Source organism: Cebus imitator, unplaced genomic scaffold, assembly GCF_001604975.1.
Source record: "Cebus imitator isolate Cc_AM_T3 unplaced genomic scaffold, Cebus_imitator-1.0 Scaffold106, whole genome shotgun sequence".
In the NCBI taxonomy this organism is placed as follows: Eukaryota; Metazoa; Chordata; class Mammalia; order Primates; family Cebidae; genus Cebus; species Cebus imitator.
The window spans coordinates 3,065,777-3,089,954 of record NW_016107421.1 but is presented as its reverse complement, the minus strand read 5'-3'; the positions used below and the strand labels follow the sequence as shown (position 1 = coordinate 3,089,954).

General features: G+C 46.1%; 1 protein-coding gene across 12 annotated transcripts in view; it reads right to left on the bottom strand.

Annotated features, from left to right (window-relative positions):
* The window catches only part of AGAP1 (ArfGAP with GTPase domain, ankyrin repeat and PH domain 1), a 617,831-nt gene that overhangs the window by 96,451 nt on the left and 497,202 nt on the right, over nt 1-24,178 (bottom strand). For 6 of the 12 annotated variants that reach the window (XM_017537728.2, XM_037741754.1, XM_017537729.2 and 3 more), the window contains one exon: nt 11,697-11,771. The exons of the other annotated variants lie outside the window; for them this stretch is intronic. In XM_017537728.2, the coding sequence (XP_017393217.1) occupies nt 11,697-11,771 (75 nt within the window). The remainder of the gene's footprint in view (nt 1-11,696; nt 11,772-24,178) is intronic. 12 annotated transcript variants of the gene reach the window in all.

Below are 24,178 nucleotides of genomic sequence, written 5' to 3'. Positions count from 1 at the left end.
CAGGCCCTGAAATCTATGACAAGGGTCTGAAAAGCTGGGACGCCTTGCTTCCTGAGGAAGGATTAACATCTGAGCACAGAGTCTAATAAATCATACCAACACTGCCGAGTAGAACCCAGCTATGCTGGGCCCATGTCTTTCCAACGATCCTGTCATTACGTGGCTTTTTTAAAATTTATTTTATTTTGAGGGAGGGTAATATGTGAATTCCCATACTCAAGAGTTTCAGAACTAAATTATATTTGCCATATGACTTTTCTGTGCCTCCCAAGATTAAAAAAATAAGCACAAGGATTACAGAGCAACTGCCCAGTCATGTTACATACAACTTGCAGGAAGAAATCTGCTTAGCTGTAACAAATCTACGGCATGGAATAATAAATACAAGAAATGAAACCACTGGGTTCCAAATTCTGTGTCAGGCACAATACTAGGACTTTACAGCCAACACCTTGTGCAATCATTTTCCTCTCTTAAAATAGCAGCAATCTTCCTCCATTTCCGAAACACAAATTAACATTAAAAAAAGGAGCTCTCCTTGGGAACCGAGGACGGTGCAGGGGCCGGGAAGGTCTCCCAGTGGCTTTCGGTTATCTTCTCTTACTCCTCAGGCCATGAGAACAAGATGGTTGGGCCTTTCGAAAGTAGTTTCCCCAGAAATCCCTCAACGGCGTGTCCCACTCAGAATTCTAACTGGGGTCAGTCTGGAGAACGCTGGGGGACGTGGTGCACAGAGGCAGCGGTCCTCTGGGCCTTCCATGTGCCACCTGATGGGTATCTGGCTGTCTGGTCAGCACAGGGAGCAGGGATGGCTCCACCTATGTTGGCCAACTGGAGCACATGATGCTCCTGGACGCTTTGATAAGTCCTGGTGGGGCCACATGATCACATGTCCTCCAGGGTTTTGCATCTGAGTTGGGTCCACAGAGTGCATTCCCCTCTTACCTGGGACCTATAAGGACATGGCCCCCCAGGTGCAGGTGCCACTGGCCCCTCCATGGGAAGGAAAACTTCTGCTATCAGGCCACTCCCCATGGATAGGTATGAAGCTGCCACCCAGCAGAGTGAAGCCAGGGATGGGAGGTGGCAGGGAGCCTGGTGCCTCTGAGGTACCTGAAGCTCCACCTGGTTGTCCTACAGTTGGTCACATAAGATGTCCGTCCATCCATCCATCCATCCGAGACAGAGTCTCACTCTGTCATCCAGGCTGGAGTGCAGTTGCACGATCTTGGCTCACTGCAACCTCTGCCTCCCGGGTTCAAGCGATTCTCCTGCCTCCGCCTCCTGAGTGGCTGGGACTACAGGTGTGAACCACCGTGCCTGGCATTTCTCTTTTACAAAATTGGATTTCTGTTGTTACTAAACCCAGTTCTGACTAATCCAGTGAGAAGGCCTATCCTGGTGATGATCTCCGATGTGCTGCTCTGGTGGCCTTCCTAGGTCAACACCTAGCAAATCTCAAGATTTAATCTGTGTTTACACTTTGGTGGCATCGCAGTGACCATTTACGCTCATTATATAAACAGCGAATATATTTTTGGACCCAAGTGTTTTCTCTTCTTTGGTGTGGAGAGAACAGGAACATGCTCCCCTAAGGTTCAAAGAAGAATTGTTAGCAGTTGAGAGAGCCTTATTCAAATCACCAATGGCCCCAAAGGGCTGCAGCACATTACAAAGTGACATGTCAATGATGTTTTACTTATGAGCAACTAGATTAAAAATGATCAAAACAGTAATCGGCAGCGTGAGGCCCATCAGTCAGAGACAGAGCTGAGCATCACTCTCCACTGCCGGCCTCACTTCGAACGTGCAGAATGAGCACGTGCCTGCGAGGATGGCCCGGTCCTGCTTTCCTTCTTAGGGGTGTCATTTCACTAATGCAAACTTCCAATTTATGACAATCGCAGTGGCTTCTATTTCATTCACCGTAAAAACAGATTTCAGGTTGGAGAAGTTCCTGATGGTGTATCTATTAAAAGCATGTTGAAGTTTCATATGCACAAACAGCACAATTAATCCCCCTGCTCATGAAAACTCAAAATGCCACCACACCCCAAAGCCTGAAGGAACAGACGGTGTGCTGTTTCCCAGTGTCACATTCCAGGGCTTAGCTGTTTAATAAAGTTTTGTGATTGGGCTCACAGGGATTTGAACAGTTTTCTGGGTTTAACGGTTAGCTGTGGAAAGGTCCACTATAATAGTATTTTAGCACCATGAACCTGTCGAAATCAACCTGCCCAATTATTCCAAACGACATTAATAACACCGGATATTACACTAATTGTGTCCAGTTTCTATGCAGACGAGGCCCCATGGGGCTAATTTTGCCTCCTTAGGGGCAAGAAACTCAGCCATCAGACTGATTTCACAAGGAATCCCTCCTCATTACATGAGTCCGGGCTGTCAAACTTTTTTTTTCTTAAAGGTTAATGGGCCAATCCGTCATCAATTATTTTTTTTGTGGAATTCTAGCAGACAAAGGGTTAAAGGGCTAAAAGCAGGTGAAAACCGTTTCACATTTGGAAGCTGCTTTCAACAGGAGGCACCCCACAAGGGTGCATTTGGGATCATGGGTAAAGGGGAGGAAAGGAGGGAGGGACAGAGGCACACACAGGTCTCAGGGAAGGGGTTTGTGGAAGAGGGCAATCACACTGTGCTCTCGCAAAGGCCAAGAGGACCTGGATCTGTGTCCCAAGCTACGAGGCGAAATGGCTCAAAACTGCCAATGGGTGCAGGGGTGACACCAAGATCTGTCTCTTTTCTGAATTTAGAAGGACACCACGAGCATGTGGGGTCACTCACTCCAAGTTCTTCAGTGACTGGATGAGAATCTGGGTCCTGGGAGAGAGCTGGTTCTCCCAGGGAGCCCTACAGCCTGAAACCCAGGCTCCCAAGGCCCACCCAGTGTTCTACGCACAAGGCTAAGCATCCTGCCTGACACATGTCATGACAAACCCTTGATGAAAATGACATGTGATATCGCAACAGGGCAGAGATGACACGTTCAGCATGGGGGATGGGTGTGTTCGCTGCATGAAGAGTCCAGGATCAATGAAGTCCAGAGGCCTCCAGACAGAACCCCTGAAAAACGACAGGACAATACAACAGCCAAGGCCTGTGCGAAAAATAACCACCTCCTCCACTCTTGACCTTTGCAAAAGAATTGGGACCTTTGTTTCAGGACACACCACAAAGGCCCAGGGACTACAGTAACACGGACCCTTACCTGCAGCCCAGTCTCTTTTCTTTCCCCCCATTAACAACTGAGCATTCACTATGGGTTTGCCTAGTTTCTGTCCTAACTGGAGCTCCGACTTTTGGGGTTCTCTCTCCTAGAACATACTTCCCACTCTGCCATTGATGACTGTGCCCGTGAGCGGCTCACTTCATCTTTCTGATCTCAGCTTTATCTGCAAGCGAGGGCCAGGTTGAGCCAGGGTGGACAAAGGGAAGCTAGCTCTCCTTTTCTTTTACAAAGAGACATTCCTAACTGTTCCCGAAGAGGTCGATACAGCCCCAGAATTCCTCTTCACACAGTTCTCCAGTAGCCGCCGTCAATGCATCGGGGTTGGAACCTCAGATGGGATCCGCTCACTACCTTGCGGTGTCCCTCCCTCCACCGCGACCCACACCCTAAGACGCAGTGTGTGGCAATGTCACGCACATACCCAGGCTTCCATGCTATTTTCTGAGTCATACATTTTGTAAAATCCTCCATCTATTAGATGTGGCTTAGATATTTTACCCAATTATTACAGAAAGTGCACACATTAGGATGACAGACAAAACACACCATTAAAAAGGGGGTTTTTATTTTCAAATTTTCTCTCATTTTTGTAGAAAAAGATGGATGTGAAAGAAAGCGTGTTGGCTGGGTGTGGTGGCTCACGCCTGTAATCCTAGCACTTTGAGAGGCCCAGGCGGGCGGGTAACTTGAGGCCAGGAGTTCAAGAGCAGCCTGAACAACATGGCAAAACCCCGTCTCTACTAAAAACACAAAAAGGTGGGTATGGTAGGGGGTGCCTGTAATCCTAGCTACTCAGGAGGCCTCAAGCATGAGAATCGCTTGAATCCTGGAGGTGGAGGCTGCAGTGACTGGAGATTGTGCCACTGCACTCCAGCCTGGCAACAGAGTGACACCCTCAGTTAAAAAAAAAAAAAGAGTAAAGAAATCAAGCAAGCCTGCAGAATACAGACCAGGGTTGTGCAGAACAAAGACCTATTGAAAATAATATATAACACCCGCCCCTTACCACACTCGAGGAGTTAATTTTAAACAAAAGGAAAGGTAATCATAAACACATACAGTTAACAGTTCTCAGGTAATTATTTTTGGAAACTCTGAACTTGGTCAGTATCTTTGTTTAGCCAAGAGAGCCAAAAGAGGGGTTGTCCTGTGGCTTAATTCAGAGGAGTGTGATTAAGTCCGTGAAGAAGCAAATCCCCAGAGGTAAATTACAAGCTTAGGAATATTTAACTACTAAATGTTACCACGAGAAGGTTCTCATGACATACACAGGACATTTTTGTTTTTCAAACACATTATAAAGAGTTGGGATAGCAGTTCAACAGCCATGTGTAAAGAAACTCCATTCTAAAGCTTTGGCTTCCAGAACTGTAGGGTGCCATATGTGTCTTTTTTATTTTTTTCTTTTTTTTTTTTTTGAGACAGGGTCTCTGTCACCCAGGGTAGAGTGTAGTGGCATGATCTCAGCTCACTGCAACCTCCAACTCCTGGGCTTAAGCGCTCCTCCCACCTCAGCCTCCGGAGTAGCTGGGACTATAGGCCTGTGCCACCACGCCTGGCTAATTTTTGTATTTTTTTTGTAGAGATGGGGTTTTACCATGTTGGCCAGGCTGGTCTCAAACTCCTGGACTCAAGCATTCCGCCCACCTCGGCCTCCTAAAGTGATGGGATTAGAGGTGTGAGCCACTGCACCTGGCCCATGCATGTCTTAAATTAAGAAAATACTCCAAAACAAAGCTCTTGGGGGAAAAAAAATTATCTGACCCCAAATTGAAAACATCTTGCAATAGGGCAGGGGCGGTGTTGATGTTTCCTTGTACTTCCTCTGCCCAGGCACCCTGTGAAAGCTCCAGGCCCAAGCCTTCAGTTTATAAAGAAAGCAACAAGCGGCCCGTGCTGCAATTTATCACCATTTATCTCGTTACTAACCGGTAACACCGTTTGTTACTCATCCTGACCCATTCCCCACTTAGCAGAGGTCCCCTTGGACTCCTAATTGTAGGAATAAGTGAGCACGGCCACGCTGGGCAGGCCTAGGGCGGCTTCCTCTGCTAGAGTCCAGTGTGGCCATCAGGAGACCCAGGCCCCCGGGCTTGCCAGGAACCTTCAGTGGCACCCTCCACTGTCCACGGGCGCTTCCTCTCCTGGTGGAAGGCTGGCTTCCTGCTCAGCGCGAGGTGATACTCAAGACTCATCCTTTCACAAGTCGGGGGCTAGAAAAATGAGCAATCTTGCTTCTCTCCCCAAAATGTCAATTCTGGAATTATTCCCCATGCAAGGGTTTCCCAAACCTGAAGTTATCTGCATTAGTTTTTCTTTGAGACAGAGTCTTGCTCCGTCGCCCAGGCTGGAGTGTAAAGGCTCACTGCAACCGCCGCTCCCCAGTTCAAGTGATTCTCGTGCCTCGGCCTCCCGGGTAGCTGGGATTACAGGCGCTCACCACCACACCCAGCTAATTTTTGTATTTTTGGTAGAGATGGGGTTTCACCATGTTGGCCAGGATGTGCTCAAACGCTTGACCCTAGTGATCTACCCTCCTCGATCTCCCGAAGTGTCGGGATTATAGGCATGAGCCACCGCGCCTGGCCCATCTGCATTAGTTCATTGGTGCTGCTCATCACTGAGGAGGGTGGCTTTGGCCAGTCTGCTGTGCACTGATACATTAAAAAGGCCTACAGAATGGTCCTGCAGATACTCTCCACGGAGTCTTTGGGTCATTTTCCTACTAAATAAGTCTGTAGAGCAATGTAACAGCAGCCAGGGTGGTGAGCTTTACCATGTGCCCGGCTCTGTGGGAAGCACCTCACAGGCTTCACTTCATTTCTTCTTCAAGTACCCTTCGAGGTAGGTTTTACAGTCTCCATGCGAGAGGAAGGACAGATCCAGAAAGGCACCCCCAGCCACACAGCTGGGAAGCGGCAGAGAGGGGAGGAGACCCAGGTGTGTCTGGCCCCACAGCTCACGCTTCCAGCCAGATTTCTACAACTGACGATTCTTTTCAGATGACAGCAAATGGAAGCAGGAAGGATGGGTTTAAAAGTCTAGAAAAAAGACTTCTAAACTCTCCCCATGCTTCATGAGCAACATTTCCTATCAAACCTCTGTTCCTGGCGACATAAACAACATTCAAGCACTGGAATTTTCTTTGAACAGAGAAGATCTGGGTATTTGAGTAGTGGTGCTTCCGGTCCTAGGCAAGACTAATGCAGACCCACGTCCCATGTCTCTCGGTGTGTCAGCTTGCTGACGCCTCCCACAAGGCTGTGCAAGGGTGTCATCACCCCAGTTTATAGGTGGAGAAACTGAGGTACAGAGAAGACACATCAAGAAACCAAGGTTAGAGCTAAAAAGTGGTGGTGTGAGACTGAACCAAGAGCACCTGATTTAAGAGTTCAGGACTGAGTCCAGGGCCCATGCCCACCTCTTGCAAACAAGAGCTGTGATTCAGTGTGAAAGAGAATGCCATCTGAGCCTGGAGAATGCTCACTGCCGAGACCAGGTTCTGGAAGGCAGCCTCAGACAGTGCGGACCTCCACAGGGCCTTGGGGAGACTGCTGGGGCATTTGGCTGGGGCCTTGACCAACACTGCAGTGAGTCCTCCAGGAAAAACATAACTGGTCACACACTGTCAGGCAGGGCTGCCTTCTCCCTCTGCGGGCTGTCTGCAGATCTGCGGAACATCTAGTCCCCTCCACCGGTCCCAAAAAAAGCCTCTGCATGCACCTCACACTCAAGCCTAAGAGCACTGCAGGCTCTGCACAGAGGCTGCTGCCTCCACCTGGAATTCCAGCCCCATCTCCTGGAGAGTTCCTGGGGCTCATGCCTGCCCTTCTCCCAGGCTCGGCTTCTTCTTTTATCAAACAAGGAGGAAAAGACCTCCCTCTGCTAAGGGTGTGTGACAGGATGCGGGAAATTGCTCGCCCTGAGGTTGCGGTCGCTGTGGTTCCTGTCCCATCCCGCGGACTGTGATGCCCGTCCTGACCCTGACATCAAATGCAGTTCCGCTCTCCATAAAGCTGCCAGGGCATCCAGGGCCTCTTCCAGAGTCCATCTTCCCGCCTTCTGCACGAGATCCTTTGTGCAGCCTCCTGGACTGCCTGAAGTTCTCTGAGGCCAGTGGGCGGGTGCACCCTTATTCCCTCCATTTGCCCCAGCACCCAGCGTAGGCAGTGGTGCATCCCAGCAGGGATGTGAGAGCCAAGAACAAGGTGGCAGCCTACCCACCACTCAGCAAGGCCATCATTCTCAGATGTGGGCCTGTAATTTGTTCATGAATGAGATGGAAGTCTCAGAACTGTGACAAAGAATATGGGTGGTGGCGGGAAGGACCCACAATACAGGCCTGCCCACATCTGCTCAGAGAAGCAGCGACCATTGGGGCTGTTCAGCAGAAGAGGCAGGTGTGGTTCTGACTGCAGGCCTGAGGCCGGAAGCTGGACCTGTGATGAAATCTCCAAAAGGAGGTTTGCTGTCTCCCCATGGCCATGCTTACGCTTGGAAACGCAGTGTCCTCGATGCCAGGTTCCAGCAACCTGGCCCACTGTGGTGAAGAAAAGCACCTAAAACAGAGGTTTCCCAGGCCTGTTGCTGGGGTAAGCTCTAAATCCACAGAAATGGGCCTTCATAGATAGGCCCAAAGTGGGACTTCAGGCCCGTACTGAATCTGGCTAACACTTGGATGCAGGCGTCATCACTTGTGTGGAGAGGCCTAGCTTAAGTACTCATTCTGGTGCTGGGAATGGGCTTGGCACCCCAAGAAATGTCCCCTTGTCTCCCAACACCTCTCTCCTTTATTTACATATTGGAAGAACTAATCTTCTGCAAAAACAGAGCGCTTAAACGCTCTTGAAGAGCCCATGTGTCCACCCAGCGCATGGCGGGTGACACCGTGACGTGTGTTCAGCTGTACGGGGCCGGCGAGGGCTGAGGCGGAGTCTAGGCTTGTGCGGTTCTGCCCTGCGGTGCAGCTAACAGGGCCTCCCTCTCGACTTTCCTCCTGCACAATGTCCACTCTTCTGCTGCCTGGCTCTCTTTGTTCTTGCTCCAATACATTTGAAGTTGAACATTCACGAGTCTAGCCTCAGTCGCCTGATAGTTAGATCTTTTTCTCCGTTGGGCCGGGAGGAAGCTGCTAATCAGAGGACTGTATCAAGACGCCTTCCCTCCCACTCCACAGGCTTCCGGGATGGAATGAAGAAATTTATATTCATCGATCTTGAGAAAGTTGATTGTTAAAAAGCAACAAAAGTTTGTACATTAGGGCAACAGTATAGCTCCCAAGTTTCTGTCTCAGCTTCAGTGATAGCCATAATGGACAGACAAAAGATAAAATATTTTTGTTTTTTAATCTTGTCTGTGTGTTTCCCCTGTAAGTTTTGTTGGTATCTACTCCTGACATCCATCCACAAACTCCTTCCACGTGGATCTGTGAGCAGGCCCAGAGTCAAGGGCTCTCAGCACATGTTCTGGCTTGGGTACATGCTAGCCTGTTCTGCAGAAAGTCACTGGAGTCATCAAGATCCCAATTTTCCATCTGTAGCACAATACCTACCTGGCAGGGGAGCGTGAAGATTCAATGAGTTCACATAGTCCAGGGGCCGGAAGAGAGAGGGGAGATACAAGAACAAGGGGTCCCGAGAGAGCCGTAGGCTCAAATCTTGGCTCTGCCTGTCTCTCCAAAACCTCGGTCCCCCGGAGAGTCCCAGAACAGCTGAGTCCACTCCTGGCTCCTATCCGGTACTCTCCTCTTATTCTTGCTCTAGACCCAGGGAGGGAACGCTGGTGTCCAACTTACTTGGGTGGTGTTTTCTGGGTGCCTTTGAGTAAATCACTCAAGTGGACCACGTTAAAAGATACTCCATTTGGGATGGGTATATTAGTGTAACAGTCAAGACATCAGGTTGAAACAAAAGTTAAAATGTTCAGGATGCAAATTTTCAAAAGGTCATTTTATAGACAATGAATATGTGATAACATCATACGTCCAAAGGCTGCCAATCAGAAAGGTATTTGGGAATTATTTGATATAATTTTATGAATTCGGTAATCTACTATTTTATTTCAGATGGAGTCTCGCTCTGTCATCCAGGTTGGAGTCCAGTGGTGAGCGAGATCTTGGCTCACTGCAACCTTGACCTCCCAGGTTCAAATGATTCTCCTGCCTCAGCCTCCTGACTAGCTGGGATTACAGCTGCCTGACACTATGCCCAGCTAATTTTTAAAATTTTGAATATAGACAGGGTTTCACCACATTGGCCAGGCTGGTCTCAAACTCCTGACCTCAGGTGATCTGCCTGCCTCAGCCTCCCAAAGTGCTGGGATTATAAGTGTGAGCCACCATGTCCGGCCTGAATTCTGTAATATATTATTAAAAACTGTATGAAAATGAGATTGTATATGCACAGATATTAATCTTAAAAGAAACCCAAACTAAATAAAGAATGCTGTCTTTTAATTGAAAATTCACAAATGACCTTGAACACCAAACAGAAACTTACTATATCTGAGAAAAACGAGAGAAAAATGTGATGGACAACTGGATATATACAATCACTATTTCATAACCCCAGGAATGCCTGTTGTAGCCACTAACAGAGGGATCCCAACTTCACAACACTATCCAGTACCGGCAGATTTCAGGGAGGAACCCACACTCTCCGCCCCTCCGCAGTGCTGGGCAGAGCAGATGCTGTGTATTACCTGAGTAGCTAAGGCAGAGAAGTTCACACTTCTGCAAATCCTCACTCCTGGTTCTACTGGGTCCCATGTCACCCACCAGTGTCTCCAGGAAGGCCCATCAGCAAGTCTCGGGGAACCGTTTGCCCTCAAGGCTAAGGAGGTGTGCCCCCTTGCCATCCTCCTAATTTTGTGTACAACTGCATTTGAAATCAGACCTTGCAATTTTTTTTTTTTTTAAGATTGGAAGTCAATAAAAAAATTTGTTGGGACAAACCCACATGTATACAAAAATAAATAAAAATCCCAATTTGATAAGGACACGGGGGAAGAGAAATGATATGCAACCTAAGTTGAAAAACATTTAAAAAACAGTGAAACGAGTACACTAATACCCTTTAAGGTACAACAAAAATGATACTGAATATGACTGTTTCTTAGATTCTATTCTTTTCTTTCATTTGCTATTTCTCGAGTGCTTTGAAAGAAGATACCAATGAGGCCAGGCTCCAGTGGCATCTTAACAAACAATTTCCCCTTGGGAAATGAAAAAAAGAATTATGATTAAAAAATGGCTCTTTAACAAGCCACAGTGAAACTGTAGATTTGTTTTCCCGACTTTTTCTTCTTCTTTTTTTTCTTTCCTGGCTGAGGGCAGGGCTTTCAGCAGCAAGACAGGAGTAATTGTGAAAGAAAGAAAAAGACGATGGTGATATAAATCAGCAAAGGTTAATGACCAGGATGTGAAAAGAGGGACTTGTTTACAGAAATAACGTGCAATTTAAAATTTACAAGAGATTTAATGCCACTGCTTGGCAATCGCTAAAATCAACAGCCCAGAAAACAGTGACATTAAGAAAAATATTACAGTTATAATAATCCCCAAATAAGTCAATTAGTGTTAGGGCACGAGCTCGCGATTACTTGACCCATTTGGCTTGCACTTAAGTGAAAAAAAATTTCCCCCTATTATACCAAGATCGCTGGATTGTGACCTGCTTTGCATCACACGTACCATACCCCCGCCTCTCTCATGTGTGCTCGGGCTGATGGTGGTGGTTTTCCTTTGCCTGGCATCAAAATAATTCTGACCCTTGACATTTGTAATCATACAAAAAAAAAGGCAATTTATAATTGTGTTGTTCAAATGAAGGTGGGGGAAAAATTCAATCTGCTATTATACAAAAGCAATGACGGCTGTCTCGGTGAAAACAGCAACGCAAGTCAATTTGTGAACTTTGGCACCAGACGACCTTTAGAAACACAACAAAATACTGAATTTACAAGCAATAGCAGCCCATGCAAATGGCCCGGGCCTGCTTGCCTGTGGATTAGAGCTGCAGAGAGCATTATGGAGAATGCTTCCACAAAACAAATTAAGACTGTTACTTAAATGTCACGGCACACTATTGTATTTGGCTACAGATCATTACACCTGATACTAACACTTTTGAAAACTGTAATAACTTGGGAAATATTACACTGAGTGCCCACATGTATAAAGGAAAAGAAAAAAGAGGAGAAAATAGGTTTCTGAAATAATTTAAACATCACTACGACTGAAGGGAAAGGTCAAAATTTAAGTAAGCTGAAAGGAACATGAATGGTAAAATAAAACACACACACAAAAAGATGGGAGGACCACAGGAATGACTCTGCAAACACAATAAGGGAGCATGCGGCACGGGGCAAACTGCATTTCCATGCCTGTTGGAAAGGAAGGGGCGGGCAGGGGTGAGGCGGGAAGAGGCGGGTGGAGACGTGGAGGCATTACCTTCGGTGTTGGTGCTGCTGCTGTATATATTTCGCAGGCTACCAACACGGTTTAGTTTCCATGCTTTGCGTTTGGCTGCATCCCGAGAGCAGAAAGGGGAGAGGGGAAAAAGAGAAAACAAAAATGAAAAGAAAACAAATGAAAAGGGGAGAAAAAAAAAGGTCAAAGTAGCACGTGATGTTGCCAACAAGCTGTCTGCGCGAAGCGGGTGGGGGCCATGGCGCTCCCTGGCCCGAGCCCTCCAAATCCCACAAGGTGGACACAGAGGAACTCAGGAAGGGCAGAGGTGTCCCAGGGCCATCAGGTCTGCATCTAACTGTCAAAGAAGCTCCCATGCACAGAAGTCCATGTCGCCCTTGTTGGATACCATGAGTTCGAAGTTTCTCTTCAAAGAATCAGTATGTTAGTATGTTCAGTTCTTTGTCCTCCATTTTAAAGTTTAACTTCCTTGTGGTTTTAGAAGGTAAACAACCTTTTCTGCCAGTTCTAATCAGTAGTTCACGTCTGTTCCCCTGGTCATCTGCTCTTCCTGATTCACCCTGATCACCTGCTTCGACCTGAGACACCCCCAGTCACCTGCTTTGACCTGAGTCATTGTTAGTTACCCGTTCCATAGCTGTTTTTCCCGCCAAACCGCTCACCCTGCCACTCTGCCTCATACCCCTGCTCTTTAAAATAGCCAATCAGAATTAGCTTAGACTGTGTGGTCCAACCCTAGTCAATAGGGCCCAACACAGCAGTAGGGACTATCTGCATCAGCAATAAGAACCCCCTTCCCTTCCTGGGTTCAGGTGTGCACTCACCATTGCTCCATCTGTGAGATGCACCCTTCTATAGAAGTAAACTGCCTTGCTGAGAAAATGTATATTCAAGTGCTACTTCTTTTGCGGCACCAAAAATTTTACATATAACACCCTGCTTGGTTTCACACGTGGCTATTCAAAACAGCACAAAAATTGGCCTTTGTCTTGAGAAATGATGACACCCTCTGAAACAGCTATGATGCCAGTCACCATAAGCCCTTTGATTTGGCTAAATATTAGGACCATGTCAAATCAAGAGACCCTGATTATTTATGCCTATGTGTTGCAAAACGTAGGTTTTTAAAACCAAGAGCTGTTAAAAGTGGAAGCTGTTTTCACCAGACAGATTTTGATCCAGGCAATGCCTATAGCAGCAAAACCCTAGTGCCATTTTGCTGTCTTGAAAGTCGGAGTCCATTCTCTTTGACACTTAGGAGAGTTGCCAGCTCTCAATGGAGCTCCTAGGAACCAGGAGAGCAAATACCTCCTCAAGTTCTCAGGAAAAAGGACAAAACGCCAAGTCACCCACAGTGGGATGCTGGGTTCAAAAGAGAACCAAGAGGGTGCAGCAGGCCCAGCATTCAGGCTGTGTGCAGTGCCTGGCTGGGTCACTGAGATGGGACCCCAACCCTCCAGGGACATGTTCTCCACCCCACCAGGCCCCCACCGTCCCAAACATCAACTCAGAAATGCTGACATCTGTGGTAGGGAAGACACCGACTTCAGACGTTCTCTCTGCCCTTCGGGAGATATTTTATAAAAACCCAAGAGTTAAATAGGGTGGCTCAGGTCTTCAGGCAAACCCAGGGAAAGGCATAGCCCCAGATCACAGGGCTGGAGTGCTTGGCCAGCTGTGCAGGCAGGCACGCCGGAATGTTTAGTGGTGGTCACAGTCATTCACCTTCTGAAGAAGGGGTCTCACAGGACCATCTGTCTCTCTCAACTTCTACAGGCAGGAAGAGAAACCAGTCCAAGCTGTTTGTTTAATGCAGGTAAGCAGCGCTTATCCGGGACAGACGGGCCTTTCCATTTCCACAGGCAGGTCTTAAGCCTGCAAGGCAGGCAGCCAGGCTGGCCCTCTGGTTCCCAAGGTATGGTGCGGACAATGGCCAGCTCCCTAATCTACCCCGGCGCACTCCTGACTGATGATGGGTTAACTCTTCTTGCCTGCTGTAGTGTTTGCGCCCAAATCCTCCATTTCAAACAGCACAGTTTAGGCCATGGGTGTAGGTTGTGTGTGTGCATGAAGTTCTGGTGGCCAGAAAATGACCCAGGGTGATGACTAGGTCCCTGCGATGAGTTTATTGTGGAAATGCATCTCAAGTGCTTCTAAGCACACTGGATTTTGTTTTAGGACAGCACAAAACATATGCGAGAAACCTGAACCTTTAAGGAAGCAACCATAACTCTGTAATAAAGCACTGTATACTCAAGATGCAAATTTTGTATTAGTCACGAGAAAAAACTTGCTGTGATTTAGCTGTCTCTTGATTTAAGGTGATATTAAGTTGTTATAACTAAACACATCTAACAATTCCTTTGCAGAAATCAACAAACAGGCCAGGTGCTCACTCCCGTAATCCAGGACTTTGGGAGGCTGAGGTGGGCAGATCACTTGAGGCCAGGAGTTTGAGACCAGCCTGGCCAACATGGCAAAACCCCATGTCTACTAAAAATACAAATAGTAGCTGGAAATGGTGGTGTACGCCTATAATCCCAGCTACTCGGGAGGCAGAGTTTGCAGTGAAATGAGATTGCACCACTAGGCGACAGTGATCACACACTAGGGTCTGTTGGGGGGGGACAAGGGAGGGATAGTAGGGGAATGGGGAGGTCAGGGAGGGATAACATGGGGAGAAATGCCAGATGTAGGTGACGGGGGAATGGAGGCAGCAAACCACATTGCCATGTGTGTACCTATTCAACAATCCTGCATGATCTGCACATGTACCCCAGAACTTAAAGTACAACAACAAAAAAAAAGAAAAAAAAGCAACAAATAATTTAGTAAGAAACTACCCCTAAAGTAGCAGGCATCTGCAGTTTTGCAAGATATGAGTCTACACTGAATTTTTCTCAGGTGAAGTCTTCCTCATGTCTATATCTTCAGGTTTCCTCACTATCTACAAGGTCCTACTTAAGTATCTGTCTAAGGTAACCTCAAACCCGGGAAAAGGATCTTCAGGTACCCATTCTTACAAATATCATGCATGAGGAACAAAGGAAACCAAACCCATCACAGTTCTCAAATGTGAAATTTAGAAATGCTTGATGGATATGTACCAGGGGCCCCAGGCATAATGATGCAGAATTAAGCACGGCCTTCATCTTTTTTTTTTTGGCAGAGTTTTGCTCTTGTTGCCCAGGCTGGAGTGCAATGGCATGATTTTGGCTTGGTGTAATCTCCGCCTCCCGGGTTGAAACAATTCTCCCACCTCAGCCTCCCGAGTATCTGGGATCACAGGCGTGCGCCACCACACCCGGTTAATTTTGTATTTTTAGTAGAGATGGGGTTTCTCTCCATGTTGGTCAGGCCGGTCTCAAACTCCCGACCTCCTGTGATCCGCCCACCTCGGCCTCCCAAAGTGCTGGGATTACAGGCGTGAGCCACACTGCCCTCGGCTGGGCATGGGCTTAACTTTTAAGTGCTGCAGCTCTGGTGTCTGGGACCGTATTTCACAAGTTCCAGAAAGAAGTTGGCATGAGGGGGCTGCACTCCTCAGAGTACAGCTTACCCCTTTCTGCAACATTTACATATAAATAGGCAGAACGGAGGCTGTGCACCCCTCGGAAGGGAGGGAGGGATGGCTGGCGGGGTGCAGGAAGCCTCTTTTCTCGCCCGCTTTATGCCTTGCATTTTTCACACTCTGCTCTCCCATTACCATAGGATATATAAGCAGGAAGTGAACTCACAGCCTGGCTTTCTATTAACCTATTGATGAAATAATCCATTTTAATGTGTAAAATGTCATGCCTTTTTCTTCCTTTTAAACAAATGGATGCTTTCTGGCTGATACCAAGGTCCTGATATGTGCATCGGTCTCCCGGGGCATTGATTGCTCTAAGTTCCCTTGTTTAGAAGCTTCTCAGTGAGAAAATACAATCCTATTATCATCAATAACACTTCGGGTTATGTCGGATGCTGCTGCCTGATTTGCTTCCAGGGGATATGGAGACACTGTGCCACATGGAACCCAGAGGCTCCGACCTGATGCTGGGTGCCACGTGGCCACTGATCAGTACTGCCCACCACTGGCAGCCTCCCTCTGGTCTCAGGCCTTTGGAATAAAAGGTGGTTCTCAGAGACCTCAGGGGCACTAGCTCAAAAGACTAAACTTTCTGAGTCATCTTTATTTTAATTAAAACTTTTAGCAAAATTCCTGTTTTACTTTCAGGAATATAGTATCTTCCTCTTAAACACAGGCTAACTTATTTCCTGTCACTAATGTTATTTCTCACAAAAGCTATTATTTAGCTATCAAAATTTCACCTGTTATTGAATAAAATGGCAGCAGGGTGTGAGCCCTCCGTTAGTGTTTTCCATTCTGCTCTTGCCTCTGCGTAAGCAAAACTCTCTTTCACAAACAGTTTCACAATGCCTACCATAGCTATTTAAACGACAGGATGTCTCAGCACTGTCTTAAATGTTTAAAAACACACATGCAAATCTCAATGGACATGAAATTCCACAAGCATAATTTCAGATGTGGTACAACCTAATTGTCAGCTCCGGTGCAGACAGTGAGATTGATCTCTTCTCACTTGACCCTGCAAATTAAATGGAACTTTCTGAGCTCTAATCTGGGCAGGCAGAATAGTCAGTGGGCCTGGGGAGAGGAAGGCACTCGGGGGAGGACAGCACTGTCCCCGCAATGGTGCCAAAACGTGAACCGTGAACTCAGGTTAAACACAAGAGTGCTACATGTGGGTTTCACAGCAAGAGGTAATACAAGGGAATCGCCACCGACCGCTGGGAATTTAAAACGCACGGAAAATCATCCTCCTCCTGGCTGGAATGTATTTTCTAAGGATTAAAAGGATCAAAACTTTGAGAAACTCAGGATAAGACAATGCAGAGAGACTCACTCTCAAACTCTAAGACAAAATGTTTACCCTTATGTAACACAACAATGGTATTAATTTCCTTAAAAAACACACAGCGCCCCTCATTGAGGAAACTGAATTTATAAGGCAGTCTTTGAATTACAAAGAGAGGTCATTGTGGCACCTTCTGGTACCACAACGGTAACGTGGACAAAGTGTGCTAAAGTCTACACTGGCTATTGATGCATTTTTTGCATCTTCAGGTTGGCAGACGGGGTAGGTGTCACCCCACTTGTGAGGGTCTCACGTGGTGCACACCAGAGTAATGCATTTAAAGAAGAGAGCCTGACAGAAACTCTAATTCACAGAACATTTCTTAAGGCATCTGATAGTTGTAAACAATAAATCTTGTGCCTGGAAGACCGAATGAGGCCTAGCATAATATACTCAGCTCCTTGTAATTACTAACAGTCAGTCACGACCTTTCCAAAGACAGACAGACAGAAGGGGTGAGCGTGCAGCTTACTATGTCTTTCTACCAAGTTAGAGTTCACAGCTCCCAATTGTTACACCGCTCCTTATTTTTGGAAGCTGCAGCTTTTCATCTGGGTTCCTGCGATATGAGGGACTTACCTTTTTATTTTGAAATAAAATTTGTTAATTTGTTTCTCTCTTTTTTTTTAACTAACACACGTGAATGCCTGAAAACTGAGCACCTGAGACTCTTGACTGGCTCTTCATGAGTGAATAAAAATATTCTTTAGTCTGCTGGCATGCTCAAATGAGCAGGGTTTCATTCTAAACTCTTCCTCCATCATCGTACCAAGAAACCACAGGCTTATTAATGTCACCTCTGGTCTCCTCCTGACAGCACTCTTTGTTGATCAGATAAATACTCCTCAGATAGCTGATTAAAAAATGATGCAGCACTGAGGCTGTGTGTCCAAGGTGCGTCAGCCATGTTGGACATTCAAATGTGTGCATGAATTACATCTTGGCGTGAACCGAGCAGGGCCGGCTAAATGAGGCACGCTGCAGCCCTCGGAATCAATTATGAGAACTAATAGGATCTTTTTACCTCCACGGAGGAAGGGGCTGGGTTGAAGAGGTGTGCCACTCATTTCTAACAATGTCTTGTCTCTGAACGGAACAAACAGCCCTCTCTATTCATACAAGGGAGTGTAAATTTGTACCTCTAAGAAAAGTCAAATGATCACCTTGTCAGACAGCACTACTCTCTGTCCATATCAGACGTGTATTAATTTATTTTTAAAGACGCCATCAGCATAAATGCCAGCGGTGCAGAGGGGAACGTCTCTGCTCCTCAGAGTGCTTCAGGCTGACCGCAGCACCAGGATCCTTTATACAAAGATCATCCCCCAGGAACCTCGGCAGGTGTGAGCGGATTCCGCTGTGGTTTTGTATCACTTCCAGTTTAGTGTGCCCGGTATCCCATGATCTTTTGTCCGTGGCGATTTCATTGTGAGGTTAGAGATTGGAGGTTTCTTTTGTGCTGGCCATTTGAACATTCATTTGCTCAACAAGATGGTGTAAATGTTCTGTTCTCTTATAAAAAGGCAGTGGATTTCTTTTTTTCATAAGATGCAACCCAGAAGATTCTTCCACTATGTGAACTCACTACTTTAGCTGTGAAGGGGCTTGACATGATGGCCGCTTCCTAGCGGAGACCTCACAGAGAAGGAGTCATGTTGAAATGTCAGTTCAAAGGGCCTTTGAAGGGATTAAACAGAACCTGAGGCCAAGCAAATATATAGGACACATGTTCGGGAAGCAAAATAACTTTGCTGTGATCAGTTTCTGTCAAGGCCAACCGTCTTCGTAATTTGGAGCCACACAACACAGAAGATAAAATACCTAACTAAGTAAAACTCATGAAATGAAAGTCATCAATCTCGAATCACGGAATTTTAACCTGGGTTCCAGTAACTCATAATGGCTTTCTTTAGAGCAAATACGACTTTCACATTGGTGGCTTCTTTAGGCCTCTTACTCTGTGAAAACTGCAGAGGGCTTCTACATGGTGGGCTCGTGTAGGTTCACACAGGAAATACCATCAACCCCGGAAAACAGTGAAAATAAAAACGAAGCAAGACCTCCAGGATATGCAATAAAACCCGACGTTCCAACTAGGTAGAGAGTCGGTTTTCCCTTTGGCCTAGAAAACACACGGAAGCAGAGATCAAGGGTACAGGTGCACCCCAGATCCACTGGTATTTCAGTACAACACCAAGAGTGCAAGTTTTCACACGGAGTGCAAAAGAAGTGGGCTGAAGTAGACTATACCTTCATGGTAAATTTCTAATGTAGACTTTTCATTTTGCACATTGTCAGATGAACACGAGAAACCTGTCAGCGAAAAACAGAAACTTCTCTCCCTATTTTCATGGAGTCCCTGTTCATTTTGCAAAGGAAAGGCTTTTTTTTGGAGGATGGCTTGTCAGGGAATTGACACCGGGGCTCCAGGCATGGTTCCTGGGCCTCCTCTTCTTCTGAGTATACGACCCCAGAGACCGAGGAGGCCTCGGGTGTGGCTGGGCCCCAGCATCATGAGGCATTCCCAGCCTTTCGTAGGTCTAGTTATTCAGCTGTACAGTGTTACATGTACTCCAACCATAACGTATGTTAGGACTGAACACCTGGCAATCAAAATTGAAAACACACACACAGTAAACCAAATTTGCACTTAGAAAAAAATGAGGTTCAAATCAGTTTTTCAGAACTGAATGATGTATGGAGTAAAATGCACCTCTTTCTTGTGAGATTTGTTCAACGGTGGTCACACAAGTGTGTGTGCTGAGCAGCAGTGGTGCCTGGAAGCAGCCGCAGGTCCCCTGACTTCTGCCCCTTCTCACATCCCCTTTCCAAGGACCGGCTCACTGCTCTGGGAAGCAGAGAGCAAGCAGGCTGGGGGCTGGGGGCTGGTGACGCCGCGAGGGTGAGGCTGGTGAGGAGGGGCCGCTGCAGCCTTCCCGAGACAGAAATGAGTGATAATGGGAAACATTCATCTTTTTTTCCCCCTCATCCCTTTCTTCTTTTTAATCTCCTCTAACAGAATACATTGCAGGCCTTTTGGTTTTTTTTTTTTTTCTTAAACACAAAATCTTTTTCAACAATTCCAAAAAAATTGTTTTTTAATAAAGCTCCAAATTGTGTTATCATATTTCAAAGGCAATGGCCAGTTCAAGCAACTAATCAAAGGTATAATTATGTAATGACTGCTCCTTGTGCTCTCACGCAGGGCCGTCATTGAGGGGCTGTGATCGCTGGACCACCAGCCTCCACAATGGCAAACAACCACCCTTCTTGAAGCATTTGATCTGCCATCTTTGTAGCTGAGTTCTGACAACTACAGCCAGTGAAATGATACACTTCAGGGTTATTCACTCAATCACGTTCCTCTTACATGTAGCCATCTGAACTGAAGACTGGTGAAAATAACCTACTAGAGATAATTTTAGCTTTTCCATTGAACAACTTCTCCGGAAATTCCCAAAAGTATCCTCATCTATGGCTTGAGAAATCATGGAAAAAATAAGATACATAGCATTTATTCACTCAAGTGTTACTACAAAGATCAGAGTGGAACAAAAGAAGAATTCCCAACTTTGGACTCTTCTTGCTATTATGGGAATATATTCCTTTAAACACTCACAGATTTTCTCCCATAAAACTGCTTTGATTATAACTTCACAACTTTGCATCATGCACTCTGGTTACTGTGAAAGAGTAAACAAGGTCATTATTAATCTGGGCGGGCCTGAAAAAGCACTGCAGTGCTAACACAACAAAGGAATAAAAAAAAGTTTCACTTCTTTCATTTAAAATTAAATACATCAACTTCATTCAGGTTTCTGCAAGAACTCCATGGAAGACCAATATTATTGAAGAAGCAAAATTAATTTTATGTGAGTTAACTATTAAGAATAGGTCATGGCTAATCTACCTTTTCCTTTTTTCCTTTAAAGTTCTTATCTGCACACACATACAATTATGACATTGTAAGCGTAACTACAACAGAGACTTGTACTACTTTTTAATGTAAAGCACTATGTTTCCATCATTTTCCAAACCGTCCCCTATAACATCCGCATCACAGAGGTAGTATAACACAGCTGTAGCCATCCCTGATGTTAAAACTCTTAGTTATTTCCAATTTTATGCCAGTACAAATATGAAATCTGTTAAATATAGATACACATGGTTACATAGAGAAATATTTGTAGATATAATATGTGCATATGCAGCTTAGTATACACACATTTATTTCCTTACTCTGTTGGCCAAGAGAGCCAGGAAAGGGTGCCCCAGAAGCAATGAGCACACCTAGCTCTGAGACACTGATTTCTAACACCACTCTCCAGTGAAAGGAACCAGAGCTCTCTTGGGAAACAGCTGATTCTAAGATTATGGCAGGAAAGATACAAGGTGCATCTTGTATCTTTCCTGCCATAATCTTAGAATAAGGAAAATACTCAAACAAAAGAAAACCCACAGGGATGGGGTGCAGGGCAAAGGACATGGGAGCAGCTGGAAGAGCCCCCAGGAGCCACAGGTGGAATAATCTGAGCCACAGAAGAAAGCAGTATTGGAGAGCAGCCTAGAATACAAAATAAATATTCACAAGTCCATACTAATACAAATAGGTAATTGAACATATTCATAAATGGGGGAGAAGAGACAAATCTCCCCAGCAAAAGAATTCTAAATAATTTACATAAATACCCTGCCCTCAAGGACAGTGGGTCCAACTCCCCGCTCCTTAAGTGCCCAGTGACTTCCTTCCAAAAGTTCAGTATGGGCTGGGAAGGGGCACAGTGACTTTACAGTGGAGAAGCTTGACAAACACTACCTCAAGTCAAATGATCAACGTCAACATGAAGAGCCAAAAATAAAGTTGATGGTAGATACCCTTGACAGGATAGGAAGGTAAGAGCACTTTACCCCTGTGGTCTTTCTCCACAAAACTAGTAACTCAAGACGAATCCTGGGGAAAGCATTGCACAAATTCCAAGAGAAGCAGCCCTATCATACACCTGGCCCAGCATGCCTCAAGGCCTTCAAGGTCATCAAAGACAAGAAAAGTCTGAGAAAATGTCCCAGCCAAGAGAAGGCTAAGGAGACATAACAGCAGAATAAAATGTGGAACCTGGAACAGAAACAGGGCATGAGGCTAGAGCTACAGAGATGCAAACAAAGTACAGACTTGAATTAACAAAAATGTTGACTCATTAACTGTCAGAAAGGTACCACACTAATGAAGGAGGTAAATTAACAGGGGAGAGGCTGAGTGTGTTCACACCTGTAATCCCAGCACTTTGGGAGGCCAAGGCAGGTGGATCATTTGAGGTCAGGAGTTCGAGAGCAGTCTGGCCAACATGGTGAAACCCCATCTCTACCAAAAATAAAAAAATTAGCCAGGTGTGGTGGTGCACTCCTGCAGTCCCAGCTACTTGGGAGGCTGAGGCACAAGAATCACCTGAGCCCGGGAGGCGGAGGTTGCAGGGAGCCAAAACTGCACCACTGTACTCCGGCCTGGGTGACAGAGTGAGACTCTGCCTTAAAAAAAAAAAGAAAGTGGGCGGAAGTGGTGAGAAGCCCTACAGGAATCACCTATAATATCTCCTCGATTTTTCTGTAAGTCTCGAGCTTTCCTAGAAAACAAAGTCTATCAAATACACTCTAATAAGCATCTTGAACAGGAATATCATTTTTTCTTCATTTTAGTTGTTGCCATAGAATAAAATGCCAAGAGTAGTAATGTAGCCAAATTAAAGGCCAGAAGTATTTGATGGTTTGGAGCACACACAGAGACAACTATTATCTCGTCGCAATATATCATTCCTTCTCCTCACTAAAGTTTACAAATTAAAGAGAGTTTGGAATCTTATTGTGGCACACACATTCTATGTCACATTTGCTGCTAAACTGCTTAACAACTCGAAAGACTCCCCCACCTGGCATTCACTTGTGACTGAAAGAAGTACTGTTTAATTTATGATTGTGAAGTTGGTTTTCAAAGTATGTTTGCTAGCTAATACTCTTTGGAGGCAATAATTTACCAATGCCAGTTCTTCCAGATACTGTGCTATCTCCTTACATTTTATTTGAGATTGTAGGAGAAGAGTATAGCCTTCTGCTTCTCTTTGGGGTAGACCAGCTGTTTCCACACAGACACAGAACACTGCTTGAAATTATTATTTTTGCCTTTAACAGATTACAATGTATGCCTGAACCATGTTCCAGCTAATTTTCAGGATTAGCTTTTAATGGTCAGAAACGAGCTTTGAGCCACTGGGAAAAAAAGTTGGTGCTTATGTTGAATTTAGAACCCAGCTTCTAATCAGCGCACTAAAATCATCTTTTTAATAACAGTGGCAAAGTTCAGTAAAACTGGAGACTTGGGTCACGCTAAGCTGGCTTTGTGAAATTCAGCGAGGCACACCTGTGGTGGCTTCTCTCCCTGTGATGCTCTGAACCCAGGAGTGCTCTCAAGATCCTCAGTCAAGAGGATGAGCACCTTTCCTGAAACAGGAAACACAGTGACAAAGTCACACAGTAGGAGGTCTGCAGTCACCCAGGCGTCTAGAAAACACCGTCCTAAATAGGAATATTTGGGCACAGGGTAGGAGGTGCCCACTGGCTATTTTTCTCCAAAGCTCCTTGCATCTGTAAAAGCCCCAAGTAAGTCACCAGAAAAAGGAATATGAAACCACCCATTCCACAGAGCTGCTGAGTCCAAGGCCTGACTGTTTACTGCATGCATCTATACTATATATGTATTATTTGGGGTTTTCTCATATTCATTTTAAATTCTTTGGGGAAAAAAAGTTATATTTTTACAGATAGTGCAGGACATGCGAATCACCAGAAAAAAAAAAATGGCAGGCCAGCAGTGACCCCTCCACAGTGACCTGAGCGCAGGCCGTGTCGGGTTTCAGTGGAGTTAATGACTGAATTGGCTCAGTGTGGAAGTGCCCACAAGGCCCTCCTCTCAGCACCGCCAGGTGCGCGACCAGGAAAAGAACAGGCGCAAACCCAAGGGAGATTGTAGGGTGGAGGCAGCTGGGGTGGGGGACTTAAGGTCACCCCATGCGCAGGGGCACAGGGTGGATGGAGGTGCCTGGGCTCTGGGCCATGGGTCCCTGTGGGTCCCCTCTGTGCTCTGAGACCACCTCCACCCCAGCATGGCCACGAGGAGGATGTGGGACCACAACGCAGAGGGGATAAAATGTTGGCACCTTGGTGCGGGCCACCATCCTTCCCTGCTTCGTGAGGTTAAGGCCCTCCAAAGACAAAGACCCAACAAAAATGAAAGCATCCTGGGCTGGGCGCAGCGGCTCAGTCTTGTAATCCCAGCACTTTGGGAGGCTGAGGCAGGCAGATCACCTGACGCCAGGAGTTTGAGACCAGCCTGGGCAACATGGCAAAATCCTGTCTCTACTAAAAAATAGAAAAATTATTTGTATAATAACGGGTGTGGTGGCATGTGTCTGTATCCCAGCTACTCGGGGGGTGGAGGCACAAGAACTGCTTGAACCTGGAAGGTGGAGGCTGCAGTAAGAGCTGAGATCATGCCACTGCACTCCAGTCTGGGCAACAGAATGAGACTGTGTC